Source organism: Chiloscyllium punctatum, chromosome 30 (assembly GCF_047496795.1).
Source record: "Chiloscyllium punctatum isolate Juve2018m chromosome 30, sChiPun1.3, whole genome shotgun sequence".
In the NCBI taxonomy this organism is placed as follows: Eukaryota; Metazoa; Chordata; class Chondrichthyes; order Orectolobiformes; family Hemiscylliidae; genus Chiloscyllium; species Chiloscyllium punctatum.
In genome coordinates this window covers 29211568-29231120 of record NC_092768.1, presented here as the reverse complement: position 1 = coordinate 29231120, position 19553 = coordinate 29211568, and the positions used below count along the sequence as shown (strand labels likewise).

The window sequence follows — 19553 nt, the reverse complement described above, 5'->3', positions numbered from 1 at the left end:
GAGAGTGAGTGACCCACTCACTGAGGGGACGGTGTAGACCATAACACAGTGAGAGTGAGTGATCCACTCACTGAGGGGACGGTGTAGACCATAACACAGTGAGAGTGAGTGATCCACTCACTGAGGGGACGGTGTAGAGTATAACACAGTGAGAGTGAGTGATCCACTCACTGAGGGGACGGTGTAGACCATAACACAGTGAGAGTGAGTGATCCACTCACTGAGGGGACGGTGTAGACCATAACACAGTGAGAGTGAGTGACCCACTCACTGAGGGGACGGTGTAGACCATAACACAGTGAGAGTGAGTGATCCACTCACTGAGGGGACGGTGTAGAGTATAACACAGTGAGAGTGAGTGATCCACTCACTGAGGGGACGGTATAGACTATAACACAGTGAGAGTGGGTGATCCACTCACTGAGGGGACGGTGTAGACCATAACGCGGTGAGAGTGAGTGATCCACTCACTGAGGGGACGGTATCGACCATAACACAGTGAGAGTGAGTGACCCACTCACTGAGGGGACGGTGTAGACCATAACACAGTGAGAGTGAGTGATCCACTCACTGAGGGGACGGTGTAGACCATAACACAGTGAGAGTGAGTGATCCACTCACTGAGGGGACGGTGTAGACCATAACACAGTGAGAGTGAGTGATCCACTCACTGAGGGGACGGTGTAGACCATAACACAGTGAGAGTGAGTGATCCACTCACTGAGGGGACGGTGTAGACCATAACACAGTGAGAGTGAGTGATCCACTCACTGAGGGGACGGTGTAGACCATAACACAGTGAGAGTGAGTGATCCACTCACTGAGGGGACGGTGTAGACCATAACACAGTGAGAGTGAGTGATCCACTCACTGAGGGGACGGTATCGACCATAACACAGTGAGAGTGGGTGATCCACTCACTGAGGGGACGGTATAGACTATAACACAGTGAGAGTGGGTGATCCACTCACTGAGGGGACGGTGTAGACCATAACACAGTGAGAGTGAGTGATCCACTCACTGAGGGGACGGTGTAGACCATAACACAGTGAGAGTGAGTGACCCACTCACTGAGGGGACGGTGTAGACCATAACACAGTGAGAGTGAGTGATCCACTCACTGAGGGGACGGTATAGACTATAACACAGTGAGAGTGAGTGACCCACTCACTGAGGGGACGGTGTAGACCATAACACAGTGAGAGTGAGTGATCCACTCACTGAGGGGACGGTGTAGACCATAACACAGTGAGAGTGAGTGACCCACTCACTGAGGGGACGGTGTAGACCATAACACAGTGAGAGTGAGTGATCCACTCACTGAGGGGACGGTGTAGACCATAACACAGTGAGAGTGAGTGATCCACTCACTGAGGGGACGGTGTAGACCATAACACAGTGAGAGTGAGTGATCCACTCACTGAGGGGACGGTGTAGACCATAACACAGTGAGAGTGAGTGATCCACTCACTGAGGGGACGGTGTAGACCATAACACAGTGAGAGTGAGTGATCCACTCACTGAGGGGACGGTGTAGACCATAACACAGTGAGAGTGAGTAATCCACTCACTGAGGGGACGGTGTAGACCATAACACAGTGAGAGTGAGTGATCCACTCACTGAGGGGACGGTGTAGAGTATAACACAGTGAGAGTGAGTGATCCACTCACTGAGGGGACGGTGTAGACCATAACACAGTGAGAGTGGTGATCTACTCACTGAGGGGACGGTGTAGACCATAACACAGTGAGAGTGAGTGATCCACTCACTGAGGGGGCGGTGTAGACCATAACACAGTGAGAGTGAGTGATCCACTCACTGAGGGGACGGTATAGACCATAACGCGGTGAGAGTGAGTGATCCACTCACTGAGGGGACGGTATCGACCATAACGCGGTGAGAGTGAGTGATCCACTCACTGAGGGGACGGTATAGACTATAACACAGTGAGAGTGAGTGATCCACTCACTGAGGGGACGGTGTAGACCATAACGCGGTGAGAGTGAGTGATCCACTCACTGAGGGGACGGTATCGACCATAACGCGGTGAGAGTGAGTGATCCACTCACTGAGGGGACGGTATAGACCATAACACAGTGAGAGTGAGTGATCCACTCACTGACGGGGAATGTTGACCATGGCATTGATCGGTTTAATTTATTGTCACATGTGCCTAAGTACAATGAAAAGCTTTGTTTGTGAACAGTGTAGACTGATCAGAGATGGTAAAAAACTTGGACGGGTGAGGCATGTAGGTTACGCCATACTGGATGTGCGCGCGGCCTGATCATTAACAAGATCAGCATTATTTCAAGTTGGACAGTCCGATCATCAGTCCAATAATGGCACAGAAGAACCTGTTCTTCAACCTGCTGGCGCATCTGTTCAAGCTACTGATGGAAAAGGTTGTAGGAGAGCATTACTGTGATGGGAGTGATCTTTGATATTTGCAGCCCTCCATGGCAAAATGAGATGTGAGCGTAGTCCATGAAAGGGAGCTTGGCTTTCCTGATGGTCTCGGCTGTGCACACAACAGTCTGTAATTTCTTACAGTCCTGGGTAGAATATTGGTGAACCAGGCTATTATGCACCTAGACAGTATGCTTTCTATGGTGCATCTGTAAAAGTTGGTGAGGATTCTTCAGGACATGCTGAATTTCCTGAGCCACGTGAGGGAAAAACGAGGCGTTGTTGTGCCTCCTTGACCGTTGCATCTACGTGGTAAATCCAGGACAGATTGTCAGTAATCGTTACTCCTCGGAACTTGATGCTCTCACCCCCCTCACCCTCCCGTCTGTTGATGTAGAATGGGATGTATCCTTCTCCTCTCTTTCTGAAGTCAATGCTCAGTTCCTTAGTTTTGCCGACGTTCAGAGAGAGGTAGCTGTCATTGCACCACATCACCACTTCCTCTATCTCCTTTCTGTATTCTGAGTCATTATTGTTTGTTACCTGTCGTACCACGGTGATGTCGTCAGCAAACTTGTAGATAATGTTCGTTCAGAATTTGGCCCCACAGGTGTACAGAGTGTGTCGGGGTTGAGCGTGGGTGTGTACAGGGTGGTGCAGTTGTCTGTCTTCGTTGATTATGGTCTGTGGGTCAGGAAGCGGAGGATCCATGTGCAGAGGACGAAGTTTTGATATCAGTCTGGAGGGGATAATGATGTTGAAGGCAGAGCTGTAGTCAGTGAGCAGGAGTCTGACGTCGCTGTCGTTGTTGTTCAGATGTTCCAGGGATGAGTGTAGGGTGAGTGAAATGACATCCGCTGTGGACCTGTTACGTTGGTAGGGGAATTACAGGGGATCAAGGCAGGCTGGGAGACTGGAGTTGATGTGGGCCATGACTGGCCTCTTGAAGCACTTCATGATTATGGATGTCGGGAGTGAGTGATCCACTCACTAATGGGCAATATTGAACCCTCATGTACATTGAGAGTGAGTGACCCCTGATGGGGAATATTGGTCATAATGTACAGTGAGAGTGAGTGATCCGCTTGGGAATTGTTGGAGGGGTTTGGACAAATTGAGTCTTCAGTCTGAGTGGGTCATAACAAGACGGTCTTTATTCAAACTTGCACCAACACCTCAGGCCTCAGAGTCTAGCTTCAAGGCACCCTGCTGTTTATAAACCGAAAACAACATATTTGTACATATTCACATTACAATATTTACATGCAACATCGGTGTGAACTAAATTATATGTCAGTCATTTACTGCAAAAACAGGGTGCAGTTTGTTTTTCTGGCAAGGTGCTGAGTCCTCTAGTTTCAACAGGAAATACCATTTCTGTGCTATCTTCAGGGTTTACTTGGCCCACTATCTGCTGCTAGCACCTAAGCCCTCCCTTTTGATTAATGCTTGTCAAGCCATACAGATTGCCTCTGAGCACTAAGTAACTGCTGGCTGTATGTATGATGCTAGTAACTTGTGATCGAGGGGGTCATAAAGCACTGTCCTCCTTGCCCAAGATGTGGAGGTGACAGTGTTGGACTGGGGTGGACAAAGTTTAAAAAAAATCACACAGCACCAGGTTATAGTCCAACAGGTTTACCTGGAAGTACAAGCTTCCAGAGGGCTGCTCGTTCGTCAGGATCACAGAACACTGAATTTATAGTGAAAATATCAAAGTGTCATTCACCTGATGTGATGTATTGAACAAAGTTGGATTGCTGTTCGTCACTTTGAATGGGGATGCAGATTTTGATTACCCAACACAAATAACAGCTGCTCCCTCGGTTAACTGCTCATTTTCCCCCGTTATGGTCATGCAGTTAAACTACCTGAATGGCACTAACTGTTTCCTTGTGAGGACATATCTTAGCAAACTGCGTGCCGGAGCTGCTTACTGTCTCCCATTCTCTAGACTCCATGGCATTTTATGTTCTACAGTACTCCAATCCTGTACCCATCTACCCTTCTTCAGGGATATTGCATTAATATGCAGTGAGAGTGAGTAATCCAGTGTTGGGGAATACTGACCATAATGTACAGTGTGAAAAGCTCATTGCCGAATATAAACTATTACACACCAGCATGGGCGAGTGACTATCCAGGGTATAGACCATAATATTAAATATATAATCTATTGCCTAACGCTACTCTCTTACAAAAGGGATGCAGTAGCATTGTGGTCATGTCACTGGGCAATTAATCGAGAATTCCAGGTTAACGATCCAGAGTTCAAATCCCACTGTGACATATGACAAATATGAATTTAATAAAATTTCATATTAAAAAGCTAATAGTGACTATGTGAACACCATTTGGTACCCTTTAGAGAAGGAAGTCTACCTTTACCTGGTCTGACGTACATATGTCTGCAGACCCACACCAGTGTGGCCTAGCCACAAATTAAAGAACAAAATCTTTCTGGTCTCATGCACACGTGGCTTGGCCTCTTTCTTGTCTGACAATACTCCCATTAAGAGGCTTTTAAGGTGTCACGACAGATCGAGACGGGGTCAATGGTGTCAGCTGTTGAGAATCTGAGAGCTCAGGTTTGAAATGATTGCCAAATCAAGCAAAAGTGATATGAGAGAAAAAAAAACCTTTTAACCAAGTGAGTAATTAGTTTTGTGGACAGCGGTGCTGAGAGTGTGGTAAAGGCGTGTTAAGTTAATGCAGTCAAATGGGTTAGATTGTTACCTCAAAGGGGAGAACGAACGGGGTGAAGGTTGGATAACGGCAGTAAATGGATCACTCACTTGAGGAAGTCAGCGCAGTCCTGATGGGTCAAGTGGTCTCCTGTGATGATGTAATCCTGAAATTCTGTAAATGCACTGTTTAGTGGAGAGTCAAAAGCGGAGCTTGGTTTCCCCCGTTGAATCGGAGTATTCTGGTGACACCGTGAGCATGTATGATGACTCCCAGGGCCATCTGTTTCAGGTTTCACGGACGGCGTGAGGTCGAGCTCTCACAGCCGGAGCGGGAGCCATGACCGTCACGAGGAGCAGACGGATACCTCGGACAGTGAATCCTTCACCTTACAAGTGCGCAAAATCAACCAGCAGCCGGCTGTGTGGAAATCGGGAGAGCAGGGATATGACCCAAACAGGTGAGGGTGCGGGGGTAGGAGCGATGGGCACTTGACTCACTCTTGTTCGGGGTGGTATTTGGACTTCAGTGAAATGTTTTCCCAGAAACCTTAATGCTTAGTGTGTCAGAGCTACAGAAATGCAGTCAGTTGTGCCTGGAAATACCATTAATTTGGCAATCCATTCACAGCATTTGACCCACGCTGAGATTTAACATGCCTCCCACTCTCTACTTTCTCTCTACCGACATGTCATTCTGTTTCCTTAATAAGATATGGAGAAAGTAGGCACTGTACAGATTAGGCAGCATCTGTGGCAAGAAAGGAACAGTTAATGTTTCAGATTCACTGATTGCTGGGAATGGCCATTGTCCCAAACTATTATCTCTCTCTTCACTGATTTGTTGAGTGTTTCTCATGGATTCTGTGTGATTTAATGCTCTGCACTTTTGCACCAGTCCAGTATTAAACTTGGTGCTCACCATTCTTTCCACAACCCTATTGATCCTGACTAGATCATAACTGTTTACATCTGCTGAAGGGAGGGTTTAACCCCAACTCCACCTTCCTGTGCAGTCACTGATTAGATGCTGAGACCTTGCATGGAAGCTCCCGAGGCGCGAGTGAACTTGGAACCTCTGCTGGAGTACAGCATTCAGTCAAAAAATGTTTGATCAGGGAGGAATTGTATCAATTATGCAATTGGTTATTAATCATCAGAGTGTGGCCCTGGAAAAGCACAGCCAGTCAGGCAGCAGCTGAGGAGCAGGAGAGTCCACGTTTCGGGCATAAGCCCTTCATCATTCATTCATTATTAACCTACCCTCTGCCTCGAAGGACTTTGATAGACTGAATTAGGAGAAGTTGCTTCAGTAATCATAGGATGCAGCTTGACCAAAGAGTAGGTGTAGGGGTTGGCAATAGGAAATGTTCATGTTGAGAGTTTTGATGGTCTGAAATACACCATCTGAAAAGGTGACAGAAACAGATTGGGGTGATACTTCGCCGAGAGGAATTACATAAATATTTGAAGGAGATGCAGTGAAGCTAATTTTTCAAAGACCAGGCACTGTGGTCTTAAAAGCCCCCAGCTGTGTTGTATGATTGTACGCAGGTTGTCCTTGTGCAGACCAGCCTGTGCTAATTGTGGTGCAAGAGTTGGCTCGGTGTTTGGTGTTGGGGGAGGAACGTAAGCAAGGGAAATGTCGCTGCAACTTCTGGTCTTCTCTTTTTATGTTCCTTTCCATAGTGTCTGTCCCGGTGCATTCCTCGTTGTGACATTCTGTATTTAAAAAAAAACGGTTTGAATGGGAATGCCTCAGAACATGCGGTGAATCAGGGAGGATGCCACCTGCTTCCTCTCCCTCCCTCCCCAGAGGCGCCCATGTACTCCTCAACATCATCCTCCCACCCCATTACTCTGCATCAAGTGCAGCCTGCCCACCTTATCTTCAGCAGAATTTCAGTAAAGAGAAGGGAAGGCTGCTCGCTACTGATGTCCTTTTTCGTTTTGCTTTCTCCTTTTGACGTTTTGCATCTCTCAGGTTCCGGCTCCACTTGGAAAAAGAAAGCCGAGAGGAGATAGAGCGGAGGAAGAAGGTCGTGCAAGAGAAAATCGTGGAGCTCATTCCAGAAACCGAACTGGAAGTGGACATCGTTGACATTTATAAGCCAGGCTCTGGTGAGTGGTAGCTGTGCTCGGTTGTGGTTTGTTTCTGGATTGGCATTTGCTGTCCAGGGAATGAACAGAATAGTTTCTGTATAAGTTGGAAAGACGTTTTGACAAAAAAAAGAAATCTAAAGTGTTCAGGAGCGGGCAGTTTGTGGAACATTCTCTCCTGGCTTTCATCTAGCAGCTTTAAGTTTAACGTCCTTGTCTTGCCACTTTGAGGGTGTTCTGCCTTCAGCCATCCAAAAGAAACAACTTGTTTGTTCATTGTGCCCTGAGGCATCCCAGCAAGTTCCAAAACCGATGAAGTGCTTCATTGTAGTTACTGTTGTAATGTAGGAGCAGCAGCCAATATGCACATACTCCAATCCTAAGAATTCATGAGTAAAATCAGTCTTGATTGAGTGTTCAGTATTGACTTGATCAGCTGGGTGAGCTCCCCTGCTCTCTGAAGTAGTTGGAGTAGTTTGCTTACACTCACTTGTAAGGACAGTTCGTGTAATGTCTCTTTGAAAAGTTGATCGCTCTGGGGATCCGGCACTCACTCGGCACTGCACTGAAGTGTTAGTCTAACTTTTGTACTCTCTGGAGTGGGATTTGAACTCTGAAACTTCTGCTTCAAATGTGCTATGAACCGAGCCAAGTCTGACCTTTTGGCAGTAATCTCTGGAACTCCCTCTTAAAGTCTTTCCGTTTTGCCTCATTGTGCTCCTGTGCAGTTCTTTGTTTGCTTTATGCATAAATGGTGCCACATAAATGAAAGTTGTTGTTGGTTCATTTGCATTGCAGGTCCTACCCTTTCCTACTCTGTAAATTGGAGCTCTTTCAAGTGTTGTTCACCGACCAAACTGCTTGCTGGCTTTTAGTTTTACAAAGCCTCAAATTTTTAAAATTCCTTTCCTTATTGTTTTAAAATTCTTTTTCAGTCTCGCCCTCTCCCTATCTCTGTAATCTCCTTCGACCCTGGGAAGAAAGTCATCTGTCTCTTAAAGCATTTTCACTTTGTCAGAAACGCACCTGTTCCAGTCGGGTTTTTCTTGCCCCATTCCCTTCCCCTTGGCACTGGAGGACTAATTCTTCATTCTGTATACAGAATAAAGCTTCTTCATAGCTTTATTCTGTACCTAACCCTGTGTTGAGGGAGTTTGACTTTCAGTTTCAAAGAGTAGAAACTTTATTTCTCTCCTGCTCTCTGTCTCTCTCTGTCTCCCCCCTTCTCTCTCTCTCTCTCTCGCTGTATCTGTCTGTCTCTCTCTCTCTCTCTCTCTCGCTGTGTCACTCTCTCATCACTCTGCTGGATGTCTGCAGCATGTTCCATTTTAACTTCGGACTCCAGCTCATCATGACTTTTGGTTAAATTGATTCTTCTCTTGTCCTCTTATGCTGCTTTTACTCCAAGAATCTTAAGTTTGTCTCCTCTGGTTACCAAACCGCCTTCCACTGCATTGGAGGAAGGTTTGGGGGAAATGTCAGAGGTAGGTTCTTTACACAGAGAGTGGTGAGTGTGTAGGATGCACTGCCAGTGGTGGTAGTCGAGTCAGAGACATTAGGGACATTTTAAGAGAATTGGATAACCATGTGGTTGATAGTAAAACAAAGGGTGTGTAGGTTAATTTGATCTTAGAGTTCGTTAAAAGTTGGCACAACATCAAGGGCCAAAGAGCCTGTACTGTTGTACGTGCTATATATAGCACTTCCTGTATCGACCACGTCATAATTTTGAACACCTGTGTTAAGTCTGTCCTGCTCTTAACTGGCACAGTTACAGTCTGAGTAACCTCTCAAACCAGGAACACAACGCTGGAATGGAAGGGAATGAAGTGGCTGAACACAGCAAACTTTAAAAACAAAAACAGAAGTCGTAGCAAATACCAGGGGAAGGGAATGTGAGGCTAGCTCGCTGACTTAGCAGTCTGGACCTGAGTAACACAGACCAGGGAGATCCCTGTGATTAGCTAGTCCCTGCTGAAATGATGGTACGGTCATTGTAATTGGCCTGAGCTCACCCTGGTCCAAAAGGTGGCTATAGAAATCAAACTGAAATTCCTGCTCTTTGTTATGCTGGAAATAGCTGTTCGGGTATGGGGCAAGAATCTAAATAGGATTAGGTACGATACCATCTCCAGTCAAATATCCCTTCGGCTGGCCCCTCAAGTTGAAAGTGAGCAAAGTACTTGGTGGTAGCTATGGAAACTTGTCCTGGAAAACCTCCCTTGCTGGGTGCAATTGGAGAAAAATAACCAAGCAGTACAATGGCTGCTGGCCTCCCGGGGTTTATTGGCAGCAGCTAGTTCGAAGTGTCAGCAAATACTGTCCAACTAGGCTTCAGAGCTACAGAAAATATCAGCACAGTCAGCGATGCTGTGCCTAACCTTGCTGATGCTAATGCTGTGAAAATTGTCCTGTCAACAATAGCTGATAATGCTGGAGTCTCTTAACTCTTTCCACTCGTGAGGACAATGTCACCCAATGTGGCGAGGAGAGTTAATTTACACAAGGATTGCTTAACTTTGCCCTTCATCAGCTGCAGGGCATTGGCACTGCATGAGGAGCCCTTCCTGTTACCGTTACACCTTGTTTACGTTGAATACTGACAAAGCACAGTCAGATACAGAGCAAAGCTCCTTATACACTGTCCCCATCAAACACTCCCAGGGACAGGGACAGCACGGGGTTAGATACAGAGTAAAGCTCCCTCTACACTGTCCCCATCAAACACTCCCAGGACAGGGACAGCACGGGGTTAGATACAGAGTAAAGGTCCCTCTACACTGTCCCCCATCAAACACTCCCGGGACAGGGACAGCACGGAGTTAGATACAGAGTAAAGCTCCCTCTACACTGTCCCCCCATCAAACACTCCCAGGACAGGGACAGCACGGGGTTAGATACAGAGTAAAGCCCCCTCTACACTGTCCCCATCAAACACTCCCAGGACAGGGACAGCACGGGGTTAGATACAGAGTAAAGCTCCCTCTACACTGTCCCCATCAAACACTCCCAGGACAGGGACAGCACGGGGTTAGATACAGAGTAAAGGTCCCTCTACACTGTCCCCCATCAAACACTCCCGGGACAGGGACAGCACGGAGTTAGATACAGAGTAAAGCTCCCTCTACACTGTCCCCCCATCAAACACTCCCAGGACAGGGACAGCACGGGGTTAGATACAGAGTAAAGCTCCCTCTACACTGTCCCCATCAAACACTCCCAGGACAGGGACAGCACGGGGTTAGATACAGAGTAAAGCTCCCTCTACACTGTCCCCCCATCAAACACTCCCAGGACAGGGACAGCACGGAGTTAGATACAGAGTAAAGGTCCTTCTATGCTGTCCCCCATCACACACTCCCAGGACAAGGATGGCATGGAGTTGGATAAAGCTCCCTCTATGCTATCCCCATCAAACACTCCGAGAGGTTGTTCTGCACTGATTAAAATAAACTACCTGAGTCTCAGTGAATGCTAATGATGTACGTGAAGTCTGTTGTGGGCTGTGCGCAAAAGTGTGTGGAGCGAAACAGTCAACGTTTTTTGTTCAAAGTACAGGAGAAACCTGCACCCTCCTCACTCTGAACAGTTTTCAACCCAGGGGCTAAGGATGAAAATTCAGTGTACTATCTCACTGTAGGGTGCAGTATATTTCTCAAATGCATCCTTCACAGTGAGAAGATTCAGTGCGGGAGCAAGGATGTCTTATTGCAGTTATACAGGACATTGGTGAGGCCCCCTTATCCGAGAAAGGGCGTTCTTCCTTTCGAGGGAGTGTGGCGAAGGTTTGTCAAGTTGATTCCTGAGATGGCAGGACCGACATAAGAAAGTGTGTGTCCATTCCGGATTGTTTTCATTGGAATTTAGGAGAATGACGGGAGGATATCATAGAGACCGATAAAATTATAACAAGACTAGACAGGTTAGATGCAGCAAGGATGTTCCCGATGGTGGGGGATTTCAGAACCAGGGGTCATAATTTAAGGATAAGGCATAGGACCTTTCAGAACTGAGATGAGGAGAAATTCCTTCACCCAGAGAGGTCGAGGCCAAGATGCTGTGTTTTCAAAAGGGAGGTCGTGACATCTGTTGCTGCTAAAGGGCTATGAGGGAAGTGTGAGGTCAGGGTATTGAGCTTAGTGATCGCCCATGATCGCTGTGAATGTCTCGAGGGGCCAAATAGCATACCCCTTCTCCTATCCTCAAAGTTCCTGTGTAATTGGTACTGCTTTACTACTTGTCACCTGGCATTATTGCAGCAAAATTGACCACAATGACAAGGTAAGTGCTGGCAACAAAGTTTCGGGGAAAATATGGTGGGAAGGGGCAGGGGCTGGTGTCTAGTGAAGCAGGCTTCAGAAAGTTTTGGCTTACTTGAAATAGCCTCTTCTTTTGGGGAAACCAAGCGACCTGCCTGTTTGGCCTCAGTTAAATCTACTTTAGGGCTCTGCTAATTTAATGTCATCCCTACCTCCTGCTGTCCAGTGCAGTCCCAACAAAGTTCAATCAACATTGCTGGAACTGACCAGGCAACCAGCTGAGTTCTCACTTTACACCACTTCTGTCACTAGATACAAACAAGCAACCCGTGACTGAAGAGGGGTCACTGCACCCTGAACATTTAACTCTGTTTTCTCTCCATAGATGTTGCCAGACCTCCTGAGTTTCTCCAGCGATTTTCTTTTGCAAGCATTTCTGCCGTCTACTTTCTCTCTCCTGTCGCCTACCCTTTCTTACGAGGTAGCCATAGCTCAGTGGAGCACTGCTGCCTCTTAACTCAGAGGATCGTTCAGAGGCTCTACTTCAGAAACTTGGATTGTTTCCTCAGCTTGGCACTGTGGAGGGATGGCTGCATTGTTGGCGTTTTATTTGGGTGTGGCATTAAACCAAGATTCCGTCCACAATCTCAAGTGGACATATTAAGATCCGTCTCTGTCCGTGGAAGAGCAAAAGTACTGTCTTTATCCTGACCAAGATTTATCTTTCGATTAACTTGACAAAAAAAGGTCATTTCTTGATCTTTTGTCAATTATTTGTTATTTGTAAATCTCCAGAAGCACTTGGGAAAGTACTTGAATAGTTTTAAGGCACTTTGGGGTATCCTGATATTGTGACGGACTCTATAAAAGTGTGTTCTTTAAATAGTGTAACAGCAGAAAAACAGGACACTCTGCTCAGCTGGTTAATGCTGTTTTATGCATCAGTCTCTGTTTGTGTTAACATTTCTTTTATTCTTTCCTCCCCTACACTTGTCTGACTTCCCTTTTAAGTACAGCTGTCTGTTGTCAGCTATTTAGTGTGAAAGATTTTGAAGTTCAAAAATTACTAATGAAACCTTTGCAATGTGGTCATGTAGGATTAGATGAATTAGGTTACTTAGTGTGGAAACAGGCCCTTCAGCCCAACAAGTTCAAACCGACCCTCCGAAGATCGTCCCAGCTAGACCCATTCCCCTACATTTGCCCCTTCACCTAACCCCATTTCCTTCTAACTAATGCCCCTAACACTAGTGGGCAATTTGGCATGGCCAATTCACCTGACCTGCGCATCTTTGCACAATGGGAGGAAACCAGAGCATCCGGAAGAAACCCACGCAGACACAGGAGAATGTGCAAACACCACACAGACAGTCGCCTGAGGTGGGAATTGAACCCGGGTCTCTGGCGCTGCGAGGCAGCAGTGCTAACCACTGAGCCACCGGGCCGCCCAAAGAACTTCAAAAATTTGTATAGGTTAGTGGAGTCGGTGGAAGGATGTGGCAGATGAAATTAAATGCTTAGATCTGACGATGCTCGACTGTCCTGCAAACCCTTGATTCGTGCCTTGCTGCCCTTTAGCCTGGTGATTAGGAATCTGGGTGTTCAGATGGCATGGAAATTTAAAAGTAGTGTTGATAATGTGTGCAATATCAAAGGCCTTATCAAGGGGAATGTAGATTTCAAAAGCCAGGCAAATACGTTGAGCTTGTGTAAAGCTTGGGGTTAACATCAGCTGGAGTAGTATGTGCAGCATGGTGAAGTAGGGTCAATCGAACAATGCATCCACAACTGTACACCGCACTTGAGGAAAAAAATGTGAGGACGCTAGAGAGAGTACAGAAAAGATTCAGGGCAATTGTCCTGGGGTGAGGGACTTTCATTACAAAAATAGATCGGTGAAGTCCCAGGAGCAAACAAGAGTCATATTAGACTCAAAGCACTAAGTGTGTTTCTCTCGCCGATTCTCCTGCATTTTGTTTTTTCATTGGAGAGTTTGGGATTGTTTTCTTTGAAGAAGAGAGGTTGAAGGCAGATTTGATGGAGAATTTCACATTCTTGAGGGGTACGGACAAGCATAGAGTCATAGAGATGTACAGCACGGTAACAGACCCTTCGGTCCAACTCGTCCATGCCGATCAGATATCCCAACCTAATCTAGTCCCGTTTGCAAGCACACGGCCCATATCCCTCTCAACCCTTCCTATTCATATACCCATCCAGATGCCTTTTAAATGCTGTAATTGTACCAGCCTCCTCCACTTCCTCTGGCAGCTCATTCCATACAAGCACCACCCTCTGTATGAAAAAGTTGCGCCTTACATCCTTTTTATATCTTTCCCGTCTCACCCTAAACCTATGCCCTCTAGTTCTGGACTCCCCCACCCCAGGGAAAAGACATTGTCTATTTATCCTATCCATGCCCCTCATGATTTTATAAACCTCAATGTTCACCCCTCAGCCTCTGACGCTCCAGGGAAAACAGCCCCAGCCTGTTCAGCCTCTCCCTATAGCTCAGATCCTCCAACCCTGGCAACATCCTTGTAAATCTTTTCTGAACCCTTCCAAGTTTCACAGCGATCTCTGAATAAACCCTTCTGACTGCTGGAAGGATCGAGATCCTAACTGTGTTGAAACTTCCACCTCCAGGCATGTTCATATTTCAAACAGAGGAGTTTGCTTGCACTATTCCAAGGTCTGGGGCCGTTGGGGAGCATGGAGAAGAAGGAATGGCAATTAACCAAACGCGGTTGTGATATAAAATTTAATGTCGGGTCAAAACACCGAAACAGTTTACATTGTTCAAGGTTTACTTTTAATCTTGAGCTTTGGAAATGAGTTGTTGGCTCGTGGTGGGAGCGATGGGGTATCTGGCTCGTGTGTGGAATAATGCTGATCTGTCAGTAAGATCTCGGCCAATTTGGGTGAGAGGTTGATGGTGTTGGGAGAATCTGCAGGGAGACAGCACAGCGCTCAGAACCTCGTCTCAGACCCTAGGGAACCACTGACTCTTCATAAGAACCGCAAATCTATGCTGGTCACTTCATTTTGATATTCTTTAGGTGTGGTTCAGGTTTCTCCCAAATAGCATGGTTAGTAGTTCTTACATTATGGGCCCTAGTCTTGTAACCTATCAAGAGCTTTCAGAGTAATAATGGCCTTTATTTGGTCACCCCTCAAGCCAACTCGAGAACCAAGCTTACCTTGATTATATATATCTTCTCCATCCTCATAGCATCCCTGTGCACCCTTTTTTTTTGTTCCCAGTTCCTGTATATCTTTTTAAAAATAATTTGGCAATAAGTTATTAATTTTTTAATTAGTGTGGTCTAACCAAAGTTTTTCCAACTTCACAACTTTAAAAGTGAAAATCCCCTCCAGCCCTTGGTTTATCTCACAGAGAGATTCATTTTGGTATACGATTATCGGAAGAAACCTAACTCTCTGGTACAGAATGTTAGATCTTTGCCAAGTAACGTACAGCTGTTGTTAGCTGTCCCTGTGCTTTTCTTAAATTACACTCCCTTTTTAGACTGTGTTTTTTCACTTATGTCTCTCGTTCCCAGTCTTGGACTTTCCAAAGCGTTCTCCTTGGAGCTACACAATGACAAAGGAGCAGCTGCTGGTGCAGGAAGAGAAGGCATTCCGTGAATACTTGGATAAAATTTACAGGGCGTTTGATCCTATGAAGCTCAGTTACTTTGAGCACAACTTGGAGGTGAGCAGTGTGGATGACGCAGATAAATCACCAAGACGGTGCTAGGATAGGAAGCTGCTGATGTGTGGAAGAAGCAGCACAGAAGTTGCATTTATCGGTGTCTGTTGTAACCTCAAAATTCCAAAGTGCTTTGTGGCCAATGGGGTCCCCTAGTAGTGGATCATATAAAGAACCTTTTCACGTTCATATTTATTGAGATTAATGCAGGGCTTGACATCACAAATAGTTTCCCTCACTGACTGCCGAAATATCACCTTGGGATTATTTTACATTCATGAGATGAGATTGGAAGATGAAATGTACTCGGGGCTATGTACACTGATGTGAGGGTGATTGTGAAATGATGTGGGATTGAAATGTGAAGTGAATGAGAGACTGAATAGGGGAAGACTACTTCTCTGACCGGGGAGTCGGTGACAGAGCACTAATTTAAAACACTTACCAAAGGAGGGATTGGCAGGGACAAGAGTGCAGGTTGAAAAGTGATTGTTCTGAAATAGTTAGTGTGGGATGCTGTCTGTGAGCTCATCGAGATGCACTGAGGAGGTATTGGGGGCTGGGGTGTATGCTAACTGGGTGCTGCTAGGTTGGACGGTGTTGCTGGTGGGACGTGTGCTGCTCACTTGGCACTGGGTGGTGGAGGTGAGCTTGTTGGCTGGTGCCTGGTTGGAGGGGAACTGGTTCTATGGGGAAAAGGAGGCTGCAGAAGGTGAGTGGTGCTTGATTTTGTTTGGCATGGAGAGAATTGTTTCTTGGGTGGCTGGTGGAGCAATTGCGGAGGGTTTTTTTTTCTGTACACCTTTGTTATTGAGATGTCTTAATACAGGAAACACTGGCATGTTGTTTATTCTATGCATCCTTATTTGGTTTTTGTATTAATTCTTCCTCTGTGTCTGTTCTTGTAGACCTGGCGTCAACTATGGAGAGTCTTGGAAATGTCTGACATAGTGCTGCTGATCACAGACGTCAGGCACCCGGTATGTACTGCGAGTGGACTATGAAGTCAGAACTTCAGTCTAAATAATAGGCTTGGCCTGAACAGGTGCTCTGAATCTTTGCTTAAGATGGGGGTAATTGCTGCTGCTGCTGCTGCTGTGTATAAACTCACCGCTTGAGTGATATCACATTTTTCTGTGTCCTGGCTGATGTTATTGTCACCTGATTGAGTGGTCGCCACTTTCTGCCCACTGCCACTGCTGTATGCATATGGCTGCCCTGGTTGGCAAGATGAGCTTAATTGTCGTTGTGTCCTCCTCACACTGAGTTGACCTCCCTTCAATGAGGTGGTGCTGTAACATCTGTTGCTTGTTCTTGGCGTTCACTTTGAGAAGCCATGGCTTTTCATTGTGGCCTTCCTCTTGTTTTTTTTCCCCTAGTAAGTCCATTAGCGGAGGCTCTTGTGTTACCTACTTCCCCGTCTGTAACATGACCTACTTCCACACCACCAGGGCTTTCCTTACCTTTCTCTCTCGTTGCGTCCATTCTAACCCTGAGCACGTTCACAAACCTGCTGCCTTAATCTAGCCTGCCCTGTACATTGTTCACCTATTGCCCCTCTGCTGACTGATCTGGTCCATGTTTCCCAATTGCTCTTCTTTGCTGTAAAGCCCTCCAGCTTGACAATCTTCTGTGATCCCTGCGCACCTCCAGCCTCTTCATGTCATAAAATCATGGAAACAGACCCTTCGGTCCAACCAGTCCATGTCAACCATAATCCCAAACTAAACTGGTCCCACCTGTCTGCACTTGACCCATCTTCCCTCCAAACATTTCTTATTCATGTACTTATCCAAATGTCTTTTAAATGTTGTAACTGTACCTGCATCCACCACTTCCTCTGGAGGTTCATTACACATATGAACCACTCTGTTTCAAAAACAAAAAAAGTTGCCTCTTATGTCTTTTTTGAATCTTTCTCCTCTCACCTTAAAAATATGCCCCCAAGTCTTGAGATTCTCTACCCGGGGGGGGGAAAAGGACACCTGCCATTCACCTTATCTATACTCCTTGTGATTTTATAAACCTCTAAAGGTCACCCCTCAACCTCCAATGAGAAAGGTCACAAGCTTTTCCTTATAACTCAAACGCTCCATTCCCGGTAACATCCTGTATTCTGTTGAAAACTATCTTCACTTGTCTTTACCTGCAGCTCTCGAACTGCCTCCCTGATTGTCTGTGCCAGCTTCTGTCATCCTTGTTGTGGTTCTGTTCGCCGAGCTGGGAATTTGTGTTGCAGACGTTTCGTCCCCTGTCTAGGTGACATCCTCAGTGTTTGGGAGCCTCCTGTGAAGCGCTTCTGTAATGTTTCCTCCGGCATTTATAGCGGTTTGTCTCTGCCGCTTCCGGTTGTCAGTTCCAGCTGTCCACTGTAGTGGCCGGTATATTGGGTCCAGGTCGATGTGTTTGTTGATTGAATCTGTGGATGAGTGCCATGCCTCTAGGAATTCCCTGGCTGTTCTCTGTTTGGCTTGTCCTATAATAGTAGTGTTGTCCCAGTCGAACTCATGTTGCTTGTCATCTGCGTGTGTGGCTACTAAGGATAGCTGGTCATGTCATTTCATGGGAATGAGGACATGCCACAACCAAAGGACTAGCCACACTACCATACATCAAGAACATTTCTGAACTGACAGCCAGACTACTGCAACCACTAGGACTCATAACAGCACACAAACCAACAGCCACTCTCGGACAACAACTCACCAGGATGAAGGACCCGATACCCAACGTGAGCAAAACCAATGTAGTGTACAAAATCCCATGCAAGGACTGTACAAAACACTACATAGGACAAACAGGAAGACAGCTAACGATCCGTATCCATGAACACCAACTAGCCACGAAACGACACGACCAGCTATCCTTAGTAGCCACACGCAGATGACAAGCAACATGAGTTCGACTGGGACAACACTACTATTATAGGACAAGCCAAACAGAGAACAGCCAGGGAATTCCTAGAGGCATGGCACTCATCCACAGATTCAATCAACAAACACATCGACCTGGACCCAATATACCGGCCACTACAGCGGACAGCTGGAACTGACAACCGGAAGCGGCAGAGACAAACCACTCTAAATGCCGGAGGAAAGATCACAGAAGCGCTTCACAGGAGGTTCCCAAGCACTGAGGATGTCACCTAGACAGGGGACGAAACGTCTGCAAGACAACTTCCCAGCTCGGCGAACAGAACCACAACAACGAGCACCCGAGCTACAAATCTTCTCCCAAACTCTGTCATCCTTCAAGGCACTCCTTAAAACCTATTCTTTGTCTGATCTTCTGTCCTAATACTCCCTGACGTAGCTTAGTATCGATATTGTTTGTGAATGTTGCAAAGTGTTTTGGAGTATTTTGCCTTGTCAATGGTGCAGTATATATATATATAAGATGTCTCCCAATGTTTATTCTTGACTGTTTGTTATCTGCCTACTAAATTAATTTCCACTCTTCGTGGAAGAAGAGGGATTAATAAGGGAATGTTAACTACATATTTATAGTAAAAATACAGAAAAAGCATACATTTGAGGCACCACGGTGGCTTAGTGGTTAGCACTGCTGACTCACAGCACCAGGGACCCAGGTTCCATTCCAGCCTCGGGCGATTGTCTGTGTGGAGTTTGCACATTCTCCCCGTGTCTGCGTGGGTTTGCTCCGGGTGCTCCCACAGTCCAAAGATGTGCAGGTTAGGGTAAATTGGCCATGCTAAATTGCCCCATAGTGTTAGGTGCTTTAGTCAGGGGGAAATGTAGGAGAATGGGTCTGTGTGGGTTGCTCTTCAAGAGGGTCGGTGTGGATTTGTTGGGCCAAAGGGCCTGTTTCCACACTGTAGGGAATCTAATAAATACATTTACAGGCATTTCTGAATACATACCACCTGTAAATACACATGGATACATGCCATCATGCAATGTGTGTGTTTGTACATACCCCTCCACACAAACCAACCTATTAAGTTAGGAGGTAATGACTTACCTGGTACACACCCACATCTTACCACTTTTTGTCTTGAGCCAGCTCCTTCCCCTCTGTCTCTCCCCAGGTGATTCACTTTTCCCCAGCACTCTATGACTATGTGACCCAAGAAATGAAGAGGAATATTATCCTGGTGTTGAATAAGATCGATCTCGCTCCGCCCTCCCTGGTGGCGGCCTGGAAACATTACTTCCAGCAGAAGTTTCCTCAGCTCCACGTGCTCTGCTTCACATCGTACCCTCGGGAGAAACCGGGTGAGACAGATCCGAGCGCTGGTAAGTGGCGAGGAGGGATTGTGCTATGGTCTGTGGTGTAGTGATGGGTGCAGTGTTAAATCAGAATGAGCTGCAAACGGTCTGATCTGACCTAATCCACTCTTACCGTGGGAGGGATGGGCCTGTATCATC

At 46.4% G+C, this 19553-nt stretch overlaps 1 protein-coding gene across 1 annotated transcript in view; it reads left to right on the top strand.

The window, feature by feature from the left end:
* gnl1 (guanine nucleotide binding protein-like 1) overlaps positions 1-19553 on the top strand; it is a 33928-nt gene that overhangs the window by 1744 nt on the left and 12631 nt on the right. Inside the window, exons 2-6 of the mRNA XM_072550151.1 lie at positions 5387-5555; positions 7079-7215; positions 15017-15168; positions 16074-16145; positions 19214-19421. Coding sequence (XP_072406252.1) covers positions 5387-5555; positions 7079-7215; positions 15017-15168; positions 16074-16145; positions 19214-19421 — 738 coding nt within the window. The remainder of the gene's footprint in view (positions 1-5386; positions 5556-7078; positions 7216-15016; positions 15169-16073; positions 16146-19213; positions 19422-19553) is intronic.